The sequence below is a fragment of the Lissotriton helveticus genome, chromosome 3_1 (assembly GCF_964261635.1).
Source record: "Lissotriton helveticus chromosome 3_1, aLisHel1.1, whole genome shotgun sequence".
NCBI classification, from domain to species: Eukaryota; Metazoa; Chordata; class Amphibia; order Caudata; family Salamandridae; genus Lissotriton; species Lissotriton helveticus.
The window spans coordinates 958,361,853-958,373,871 of NC_136061.1; the positions used below are offsets into that span (position 1 = coordinate 958,361,853).

A 12,019-nucleotide genomic window follows, 5' to 3' on the forward strand; every position below is an offset into this window, starting at 1 on the left:
TCTATATTGTAAGTTTAAGCTTGCTCAGAATGGAGAGGCATTTTGTATTCTACCTTCTACTCGGTGGTGGTATTGCAGAACTGACAGTTGAACCTCAATTGGCTTCATGAATGTACAGTAGGGTGCCTATATTAACAAAGTTTTCAGCAGTGGTTAATTTGTAAAATAAAACGTGCCGGGGCTCTCCTGAGAAGGCAGCGCTAACAGGAGAAATGTGCTGATGCAAACTGCCTCCTGACTAGAGCCCTGACACTTATTATTCTGGGGAGGACTAGGGCTAATGGCTAAAGCTGACGATTTTGGTGCTGTGGAACCGGGTTCAAGTCTCGGCGTGGCTCAACATACCGCGATGTTGTGGAAAATCAAGTGCCTTCCAAATGAGTGTGTCTTTAACTTTTGCTATAAGCACCTGTGCTGAGGATTGGGTGCCGGTGCTGAGCACCGGAAAGCACCTGCTAAAATTAAGCACTGGTTTTCAGGTTCATTACTCTTGCCTGCTTGGGATGTGATTTTACTACAGCAATCACGCTTAGGGTGACACTTGAAGGTTCCTTAGGAAAAGCTTTGTTACGTCTTGGAGGATAATATCTTGCTCTTTAGTTGATGATACAGCATCATAGGTGGAATTTACTTCCATTGTAGCAGTGGTGGAGTCAGTTGCCCCTTAAATGTTGCTTGACTAACTTTGCACAGTCTTTCTTGCATCAGGGTGGATTACTCATCTGCCTCATTGGGTCATCCTGTCTCAGGTAGCAATGTTCCTGTCTTACATCCCCATGCAGGTGTGAAGGCCATGCTCTTGGTGGGTCTTGAAGGAGTGCAGAAGTTTGAGGATGCCATGCATCTGGAGTTTGGACGTGGTTTCACCTACAACCGGCCTTTGAAACTCAGCCTGCTGGATTTGGACTATGAGATTGCAGAAGAGCTGGTGAGGAATGGCTGGGCCCTGCTATCTATGAAAAACTGGGAATTTTAAAAGGGGATGAGGTGGAAATATGTGTCTTTTATTAGGAATACAAGTTAAAACCTTAGGTTGCCGTGCTACGTTTAGCAGTAGGATGGGCACACCTTATATTTCATCTAGCATTTCTCTAATGGGCTGGAGCCCTAGAAGGCTGGTTTTGAAAGCCAAGGGCAGCTGCTAGAGGCTGTGTTCTTTTCCCGAGCTCCCTGAGGTTAATTGCAGCAAGCACAAGGAGGCTTCAAGAGAGAGAAAGAGAGGGAGGAAGAAAGGGGAAGGTAAAGAGCAAGTGAACAGTGAGGAGAAGATAAAGAGGAGAGAAAGAGATAGAGAGATATAATGATGGAAAGAGAGAGATTGTGCTAGGAGATAAAGGGAGCGGGCTGGTTTGAGCATTTTTGCCAGGGCTCATTTTGGGTCCTCAGTTCGGCTCTGCTTAGCAGTTGCGCCTTGGAGGACTTCCTTCTCTGCTGTATTCATGCATTGTCATTCACTCTGTTGTGTGCTAATGAGAGAGAGCACACCATATGAAAATATTTCTCTTCTCCCTCCTGAAATGGTAGACCTTATAGAATTGCTAGGCCATCTCCTAAAGAAGAGCAACTAGGCCGCATTTCTGCCACTTTGGGCTTTATCACTGAGATGCTTTAGTCTGCAGGCATGTCAGGTTTCCCATAACACTTAGGGTTTCGATTTAAAGCCCACACTGTTTTGAGGGAGTGGGCTGCAAACTTGAGCCTGACACTAATCCCAGTGAAATACAACCGCTGAAGGTCTCTATTAAGAGAATACCATCACTAGACCATCAGCCATTAAAACCCTTCTCCTAATACAAGTACCTAAGCTGGGCTATAACTTGGAGTTAAAGGAGTTTCAGCATAACTATGAGTAGGGAAGCTTGATTAGTGTTTACCCAGGCTCGAGTACCACAGTCTTATTTAGCCTTCTAGATCACCTTATTTGTAAGTAGAAAAAAATAAAATATAGAAATCCAAAAATGTACATCATGTTTTTACGTGGAGGCACTATCCCATACAAGAATTTTGCAACAATTCCAGACCTAATAAAATGCCAAATGTGTGGACATTATTATACCTCCAGATGAACCACAAAATTGGGAGTATTAACCTGAATTACATTTAGAACACATATGCTCTAACAGAGAAATAGGTGTCTTGGTCAAATGCAACAGTAAATGCTCACCCTGATTATTGTTTCAACCACCCTAAGTCAGCCCTACACAGTGGCACTTTTAGTTAAATGTCTAGCCTATAAACAGCAGTTTTCATATTTCTAACTTCATTATGTTACAGATGCTGCCCATGTGTATGACCACCCTGTCTGTGAGAAGCTATAACTATATCAGATAGTTAAAATATGTGCACCTTACAAGCAGTTTTTCTTTTCAGGATAATATTGCGGAGAAAGCGTGCTGCGGTGTCCCCTGCAAGTGTTCTGGACAGAGAGGAGACCGAGGAGGCTTGGGAACCATTGGAACAAAGGTATGTGTATCTTCTTCAGTTCACTTGCCTATAGCAACAACAACAAAATGGAGCAATGTCCAGACACTTACGGTTTAGTATTATTAGTGTTCAGAACTTCACAGATGCACACTAATTCCATAGGCCGCAGAAGCTCGAGATGGGCAGCATGCCATATGTTCTGTTGCGCATCAGAGATGGTGAGCAAAATGCATAGGTGGTTATTAAAAGTATTGGAAGAGTGAGTGAAATTAATACAATTGCTATTTTTATGCTAATGCCACAATGAATTATGTTTCTGATCTTCATTATTCACTTCCTATTCTAAGCTATTATTAGTTATTGGTGTGTAGTACCATGGATATTTGCTTGCCGGCTGCAAAGGCTTGTTTATTGTAGAAAGCACTAATGTGCGTCACCTAAACTTGCTCTGGGTAAAATTTTAATAACTGAAGTCCATAGTCAAGACTGATCGTGTAGAATTTATCATTTTCTATCATTGTTCTCATGTAGACTAAATGATGGCTAATCGAGAAATTCTGTTAAGAACGAGGAGCATATGCTGATCCCTTCGACTTCACCAGGCTTGATTGATTTGCCTCTTTGAAGCAGCTCTGGGCCTCCTGGACAGATTTGCCCCTTCCTTGAATTCCAGTTGCCCATAACAATACTGTAATGCTGAGGAAGGTACACACTCATGTGCTTCTAGATTCAAGGCCAATCAGTGGATGTCTTCCACCAAAAGGATCCAATGTATAAACCAGCATATATCTCTTCGAGTCTCGAGGTCAGGGGTACTAATCAGTGCACCAGCTTCACGTTATGTTGGTCTACTCTTCAAGGTAGCATGTGGTGGTGCAGGAATATCAAAGCTCTTGTGTGAGCAACAAATCCTAATCTTTCATATTTCCAGGTCAATGGAATGTATTTCCTGTTCATCTGAAGAGTTAGGGCAATGTGATACTGCTCTGGTTACACATTTGAAAAAAGTGATATGTTTCCTAAAATCACTCTTATTTTGAAAATATTATAGAAGTGATTTATTTAAATGTGTGCAGCACTTTCTTGATGATGTTTCCATTCTGGAGTAGCCAGGCAAAATAGATGCATTGATTGAACTTGCACTCTTGCGGCTGCACTCTCTCTTCCATATTAACTGTCTTTTGTTTCCATAGGGCTCTCCTGGTGAGAAGGGACATAGAGGCTTCCCAGGCGAAGAAGGTGGAGCTGTAAGTATCGAACAGTCATTCTTTGTCGTGTCTGTGTCACTGTCTTCATGTGGTTCTGTTAGTGTACATGAGTTGTGGATAATCTCTTTCATACATCCCTTCCCCACACTGCCGCTCGCCATCACTCAGACTCATTTTCCCAATACAGAGTACTCCATAATGTCCTGTCAGTATTACACCTTAGAGGTATTACTGGGAAGCTTCACCCATAACAGTCTCGCCTTGTAAAGCAGAGCTAACTATTCTCCCTTTGGGGATCTTTGGCGATCTTCCGTAAACTTCTGAAGACCTGGCTCTTCTCCCAGGCTTACTAAATTTTGTGGTATCAGCCGTTCTGTTACTATATGTTTTTTTATGTTGCATGCGCCTTGATGTCCTCGTGGTTAAGTTTGCGCAATACAAGACATCCTTCATTCATTCATTCATTCATCCCCTACTAAACGCTGCAGGAAAGACAGTCCCTTACAACAGCAATTTGTGTTGTACTATCTTGTTGGTAGAGCTCCATGCAGGGAAACAGTATCTCCAACGTACATAGATGCAGTTAAGAGTAGTAAATCTATACTTACCTAGCTATACTTACCTATCCAATATTGTGGCTAAGATATGCTTGTAGCACAATATCTTTCTACATAATATTCTCACATACAACCCAGAGGAGGCAGCTACTAATGCCTTTTATTTGAAAGTACCTACCATGTATTCTAGCATATCCCACACAGTCGCTTCCCATACCACATTCAGAATCCACACCTGCCTTCTCTAAGGGGCAGTACTATTCCCCACTGGCTTGTTGCAGCATAGTAGTTGCAAAACAGCTTTCTTTGCCTCTTGAGAATGGTCCAAGCCTCAGAGTATAAATACACCAAGTGACTTGCTAGGGACCTAACCTACCCAATTTCACTACAGCCCCCCAGCATAGCTGCTTAAGCACGACTCTGGAATAAGCACCTATACCTCTACCCTGATGGGCCCTGTAGTTAAGTGTGAGCAGTTTGGCATACTCAAGCTTCTTGAGGGAGAAACTGATTCCTCTCTCCCTGAAAAGTTCACAGGTGTCAAGGCAACCGTTTAAATAAGAATTCTTGCAGCCTGAGTTTGAGGTCATCCTGGGTTTGTTTGGGCTGTTCTCCTTATCACAGATTTGGCCACAGTATCTCTGAAGAGGACACAGTCTCCAGTAGCCTCAAAGAGGACACAGAGCTTTGCCTGTAAGTGAACGCCCTCCATGTTCAGGATTGACAAAAGGCCATTTAGGCAGTTGGATTAACAGAAAAGATACAAGAAGTTGACTGCTATGCTATTCTCACACAGGGAGATCTGTATTCTGCTCATGCAGTTGTGTAGAGGACTATTTGTAACATCTGCCGGCAAGTAATATTTTGTCTCCTTTCTCTAGGGTGAACGTGGATCTCCTGGAGTTACTGGAACCCAAGGATTCCAAGGATGTCCTGGGCAACGTGGAGTCAAGGTGCTTTTATATCACTCATACTATTCAAAGCACATGAAAGACTTTGCACACATATGCAGACACATGCCTATTCTCCAATACAATAATACTTTCCATTATCTGGTCACTTAAAGCCTGATTACAAGTTTGGGACAGTAGTGCCGGCTCTCCTCTGGCACAGCTGCGCCAAACCCGCTCGAGGTCCGCCCGCCGTATTATGAGTCAAACTCGTGTATAGCGGATGGTCTTTCGTCTTTCCCATGGCAGTACCTGGACAAAAGGCACTGCATTCAGAACAGCAAAAAAGTTCCAGCACGTCTCCATCCATGCCGTGCTGGAACTTTGGGGGTTTACAGACATGGGAGTACAGGTTGTGCCCCTCTGAATGTATCCCCATAGTGAGGGGACATGCCGTGTCTGTAGAGCCCTCTTTGTTCCTCCACCTCCAGCAATTTTAATAGCGGGGCTCCCGCCTTGAAATGGCTGGCGGTGGTTGAACTTATAATATGCTCAGTGGGACTGCCTACTGCATTGTGGCGCATCTCCGCTACCGCCAGGGAACAACTGTTACCTGGCGCAGCCGGCATTCCTTCGACGCAACGACTTTGCAAGTCATAATGCCGCAGACGGACCACAGCCATTGCGAATGTGGCGGTCGCAAGACCCCCAGACTCGCAATCAGGCCCTTTGAAATAGGAAGGCATCCACATTCATTCAGTTATACCACTGGGTATCATGATGTGGCATTTACCACTGTGGTCATCTACAGCACAACTGACACCTCCAAGGGCAAACAGAGGGTTGTAGCATTGTTACAGGGATTAAATAGGTTGAAACATCTTTGTTGGTGGAAGTGACGGTGCTGTTGTTTTACTATTTTGTAACATGTGAGACAGCAAATAGGAGGGTGGGAATTATGTGAGAGCATATTGGTGAGGTGGCAAGACAGAACATTATGTCATTACTCCTGGCACAGTGGCACTGGGATCTTGAAAGAGAATGCTATCCATGCTCCTCCTGGGATGAGGACGTCGGGTCCTATGGAAAAAGTTAATACATCATTCAAAATAATAAACATTTTGGTTCCTGTAGATATAGGAGGACACTACACGGATCTATCCTTTACCTGCAGTGGGTCACACCATCACATGAGGAAAGCAAACACAACAGACTAAACTAAAATTATGGAAATAGGGGAGTGACATTCACTTTGGGTCAAGAAGATGCATATTCCACCATGGACATCAATTCGCCAAAATACCAGGGGTAGCATAAGTGACATCACATGGCCGTTGAACTTCACTTTAATCACACCCACATATACAGCCACATAGACACACACACTCTGCTTACACGTACAAACATTCACACATACTCAAGCTCTCTCTTAGATAAACACACTCAAACCTGCAAGCACGCACACAACACATATTTAAAAGTTTTGTGTAGTTACCTCAGCAGACAGGGAAGGTCATATTAGCTATATGTACTCGATTTTTATTACACTGTCAGACAATGATGTAATTTATTCACTATTACTAAAATTTTAAAAAATACAGAAAATAGGAGAGTGGAGCCCCAAACGACATCCATAAGGGCTAGCTTCTCCTGTATTCATAACACTGATTTTGCCACCTCTGATGGCAGGGGTCGCAAAGGCAGTGCCAGGGGTCGCAAAGGGCAAGCCAGGGGTATCAGCAGCGACCCCTAAATGACATCCATCTTTCCACATGTTCAGTAGGTGCCACAAACTATAATAATCCCCATGTTATTTCCGAGACTGGAACATGTTTTCTGCTGTAATACAATTGAAAATAATTTACATATTTCTTTTATTTCCAGGGTACCAGAGGGTTCAGTGGAGAAAAGGTATGCAACAACTCACTCCAAGCATGGTGTTTTAAAGCTTAGCTTTATTTTGGTACTGGTATTTTGCAATTGGGTCGTCACTGAATTCAGTCATCCTTACAGTCCTGTCGAGACATAAGATGTAATGGTTGAGACACAGAATCACTGGTGACCATGATCATCCTTTCACAACTGAGCCTCCAAGTTAATTGTATCCCATATTGTGACAGTGTAATGAAATTCTAACTCTATAAATGTTTAAAACATGTGCAAATATGTTTGACCATTCATCCAAAATTTCATTTAGTGCCTTCTCAACAACATTGATTAAACCAAGTAATTTAGGACCTCATTTAGAATTTGGCGGGCTGTTCTCTGTTCTGCCAGGGCAGCGGAGGCCTGTACTCAGCTACCCTGGTGACTGCAGCCTGCCATGTTTTAAATTATCCACCTGCTTGGCAAAGATCTCTGTGCCTTGAGATGAGCCCTTGCTAAGTTGGATCCTCTGAAGGTATTGTTAAAATTGCATAGGGACTGCCAAGATTCATGGAACCACCTACTCAGAAAAAACTTTTATTTTTCAAAAGCAAACTCCCAAAGGTGGTGTTTGTTTATGTAAATTAAAAAAAATAATGGCTATGACACCCTGAGGGTTTTCTTCCTTGTTGTGGAGATCATTTTTTTTTTTTCTGTTTGGGACCGATACTCTTTTCTTGGCAATCATGAAAGTACGTCAGACCATCTGCTGGAAATAGAGTGGATGGCCTGAGATAATTAAATTGATGGCCTGAGATATGTCTTGCCATCAGTCTTAGGCACTGCTGGTGGAAACATGACTGTTCGTTCGACTCTAAATAGAGTGACTGAACCTTCAGTTTGGCGGTCACGTTACTCTGCCATGTTTGTGGGAGAGAATCTTGTCTGCCAATCTCTTAAAAAGCCCCTTCATCCTTAAATGTACCTTTGCCATTAAGTTCAAAGAAAAGATTAACTGTTTACATTGAACTCCAATGGACAACTTTGCCTTGACTCACTCCAGGCATGGAAAGTGTTCAAGCCATTGAAACAGATTTCTGTATCAGATTCCCCTTATTAAAGTGTTGGTCCTTCGAGGGTTCCACTATTCAAACTTTAAATTGTGAACACCTGTGTATAAAAAGTTGTCATGATCCAAATGGACACCCATTGGTATCCAGGTTATACATAGGATATCACATCATAGGACACCGATGAGCATTTATGAGTGACCAGGATATGACCTTTTCGTCTGCATGTGTGTCCTCCTTCTGATCTTACTCTATGCTTATTCATTTAATCTGTCTCTCCGTTGGATCCTCTACACTCCATAATCTGGAAACTGTTGTCCACCTATGTGGCTGGACCATTAGCTGCAATTTCCACTCAGTTCCTGCAGACAGCTGCTCTGCCCGTAGAGGGGAAATATGCACTAGTGCTCCTTTTATTGAGAAAGAAACTGGCCAATCTTGCAGTGCTGCGTTATTGTAGGACAATTTTTCTTCTGCCCTTTCCCATTAAAGTTCTGGAAAAGTATGTCCACAATCTACTCTCTAGTTTTCTGGAAGAACACAACTTACTAGATGGGGGTCAGCTTGGGTTTCGCCCTCTTCATGAAATGAAATGGAAGGAGCCTTGGTTAGTGCATTAGATGATCTACATAACTGCAACAGACAAGGGTCATCAGGGACTTATGGTACTACTTGACCTATCTGCTGTGTTTGACACTGTCAGTCATGATGTGCTATCTACCAGTTTGTCAGAAATAGGGGTAAAAGGAAACGTTCAGCAATGGCTGGCTTTTTTCTTGATAGTCAGAACACCAGCAGTTCATTTGGACCCGTCTTGCTCTGCTTTTAAAGCAGTTAAACAGGGAGTGCCACACAGTGATGTCAAAAAGCCCTTCCAGCCCACGATGGGGGACCCCCAGCTCCAGGAGGCCCCTATCAGCAAAATTGATAGGTGAGGGGCCGGGGATGGTGGCCCCCACTGTGAACTTTGCAGGAGGGGGGCTCTCAAATTTTGTTATATTTAATTTATATTTAAGACCACTGGCCACATTAATCAGATCTTATGGCCCAACATTTTTGAATTATGCTGACTTCGCTCAACTAACCCTCACTTTGGATTGTACCTCATGTTCTCCAATGGCTGCTTTCCATGAATGCATGCAAGATGTCTCATAATGGCTTGGAGATAACTCCCTTAAGTTTAATGGAGAAAAGACTGGGGTTAATAAATCGTTTTTCAGGGTCTCTTTTCAACCCTTTAGCAGCAATATTTTGGCCACTGGAGGATAGTTTAGATCAGATTACAGTGTCACCGTTCGAAATCTGGGAGTTTGCATGGATAATATCTATCTCTCACCACTCATGATGATAAGCTATTCTCTGCTTGTTTTGGGCTAATGAGGGTACCCTGTAAACTTCTACCTCTGCTGCAAATGCATCACTGCCCACTTGTGGTGCAAAGTATTATCTTAAGGAGACTTGAATATGACGTCCTAGATTTCTAGTACAATGTCTCCATCACATAAAAGCAGGGGCTGCAAAACTTGCTCTATCCCGGCCAAGCTTTTCCTTTACATCAGCGGCTTCGGATTTTCTTAACTGGCTCCTCATGGCCAAGTGTACAAAGTGTAAGGCTCTGTGCATAGAACAAACATCTTTTCATCTCACTGGTCCCCCTCCGCTTTGACATAAGCTGCAACACTATTTTCTAACAATACTATTACCTTCTGAGAATATCAATTTGCTCAAAGTTTCTAAATTTAAGAAAGCTTGCTTTGGTGGTAGATAATTTTTTGTACTGGCGGCTTGGGTTTGGAACAGTATGCTGGACTATATTTGTTCTATTAGCAATCTCTATGCTTTTAGGAAAGCCTTGAAGACCTGGCTCTATAAACTCTAAAGTTCGTACATGTCTGAATGGGTCTATGTTTAGTAGTCCGCCAAGATGCCCTTTTTAGGTGACAGTTTCACGTTCTGAGGATTCTGGCCACTCCTGGTTTGCCTTAGTTCTGTTGTCACTACTTGTAATTCATGATGTTATGGTCATACCATGTTGTAATAACTTAAGCACATTTGGTCAACATAATATGCTGGTGATTTCTTGCCTGCCACATATTGGTAGACTTGATACCGTGGTTGCATATTCTTTGACACGTGTGCTTTCATAGAAAAACTATTTCTTGAAATACCATTACCGAGAAACCATTTCAACTAAACTGTTAATTGAAATTTTCAGGATGAATAGAATTTACCATTTCATAGAAAGTAATTCAAAGAATGTCTTTTTTTTTGCAATTGACTTTTGCATGCTTTTTTATGGTGTAAATGTAATAGTTGCAGGTTTACTTTCAGAAACATTTTTGTTGTAGGAATTCAGTGCTTTACTTCAGGGAACATTATTTGGTTTGCTATATTTTAGATTGTCAAACAATTATTTTTGATGCTTTTAATTTGCATAACCCTAAACACCGTTCATCTCTTACCTCTTACAACCCCTAAACACACCTTCCCTGCCCCCTAAAAGTCCCTTACCACGCCAAAACTCCACTCATCCCTGACCCCTAAACTCCACTCATCCCTGACCCCTAAACACCACCCATCGCCTACCCTAAAAGCCCTTTCTACGGAAAACGTTACCCATCCTGAACAATAAAACAACTCTCACCACAGCTAAAGGACACTCATCCCTGAGCCCTAAACTACACTCCTCCCAGAACCCTAAAAACCCTTTCCCTAAAGTCCTTTAGGGATAGAAAGCTTTAGCTTAACACCGTTTATGGTCATCAATGACCACCAATAAACATTGAAGCAGATTTTAGAAGCTGATGTAATAGCTCTCAACACTCCGACTTAACTGCATGGATACTGCTGATTAGCCAAGATTCAATTCGCTTTTAACAGTGGTTGATGTGTGTTTCTTTGCCCAGGGACAGTATATTTTGCTATTTATTGTGTTTTAAAGTTGCTAATTAAGCTTTTGTTGTTTAACAGGGTGAATTGGGAGAACTTGGACTTGATGGTATTGATGGTGAAGATGTAAGTATGGTGCTCTTTCTTGTAAATGTTTTTAAGTGAATCAGCAAGGTACAAATGATTGCACTGTGTCCAGATCTTTAATGCAGCAAGTTTGGGACAAGCATGGAAATGTATTGCTTCATCATAGTAAAGTATTCAAGAGTGTATTTAGTACAGTGTGTTAGATGGCCCATTTCTTCTGCTAGATCGGAGTGCAGACAATTGCACCAGGTATATTTTGAATTGAAATTGTGTAAACCTTGAAACATACCCATAGTTAGTTGGAATCAGAGAAAATGTGCCACCTCCTGATGTTTTTAAATTGTTTTTTAAATCAAAATAACTTTGGGATAAAATATAAGATGTTCTGCACCAAGACTTTAGACTGTTGCTAGGGCTTTCTGTTTTTCAGATACTTCTGCCTAAATGACCACCCAACTATGGCATACACAAAAAATATAACAGGGATGGCCTAATTTCGCTGCTGGTAACACTCACTGAATATCTATACCTCCATAATGACATTAAAGGCATGAAGCTATATATGAATTCCAGACCCTTTCTTAAACAGGATGCAAGAATGTAAGGGCTCCATAGTTTGAACGTGCAGAATGTCACAAATCTTGTAAATGTATTGTAGATGGATAGTTTAGGCATGCTACTGTTTTTAAGTTACAATCTATTTCTTTTTCAGGGAGACAAGGGAATTCCAGGCCCATCTGGAGAGAGAGGCGATGCTGGTGGACGGGTGAGTTACAGTTCCCGGTAAACAGAATAACTGTTATTCCAGTGGTGAGAAAATATTTGGTTTTATTGTAAAATAAAAAATCACTCAGAGGTAATAATAATTGTTTTTTTAAGGAAGTTATGTTCTTTTACTGTCTAGAATTTACCTTGTTGTATTAGACCAGTGTCAATGAAAACATGATGTGCAACATAAATCAGTGTATGGTACCTGGGGAATGTGGGGTATTGAATACCCAACTTTCTGCAACGCAGCATGCTTTTGT

General features: G+C 42.0%; 1 protein-coding gene across 1 annotated transcript in view; it reads left to right on the top strand.

The window, feature by feature from the left end:
* COL6A3 (collagen type VI alpha 3 chain) overlaps positions 1 to 12,019 on the top strand; it is a 261,122-nt gene that overhangs the window by 140,061 nt on the left and 109,042 nt on the right. The window contains exons 14-20 of the mRNA XM_078681366.1: positions 783 to 928; positions 2,371 to 2,463; positions 3,618 to 3,671; positions 5,071 to 5,142; positions 6,964 to 6,990; positions 10,986 to 11,030; positions 11,704 to 11,757. Coding sequence (XP_078537492.1) covers positions 783 to 928; positions 2,371 to 2,463; positions 3,618 to 3,671; positions 5,071 to 5,142; positions 6,964 to 6,990; positions 10,986 to 11,030; positions 11,704 to 11,757 — 491 coding nt within the window. The remainder of the gene's footprint in view (positions 1 to 782; positions 929 to 2,370; positions 2,464 to 3,617; positions 3,672 to 5,070; positions 5,143 to 6,963; positions 6,991 to 10,985; positions 11,031 to 11,703; positions 11,758 to 12,019) is intronic.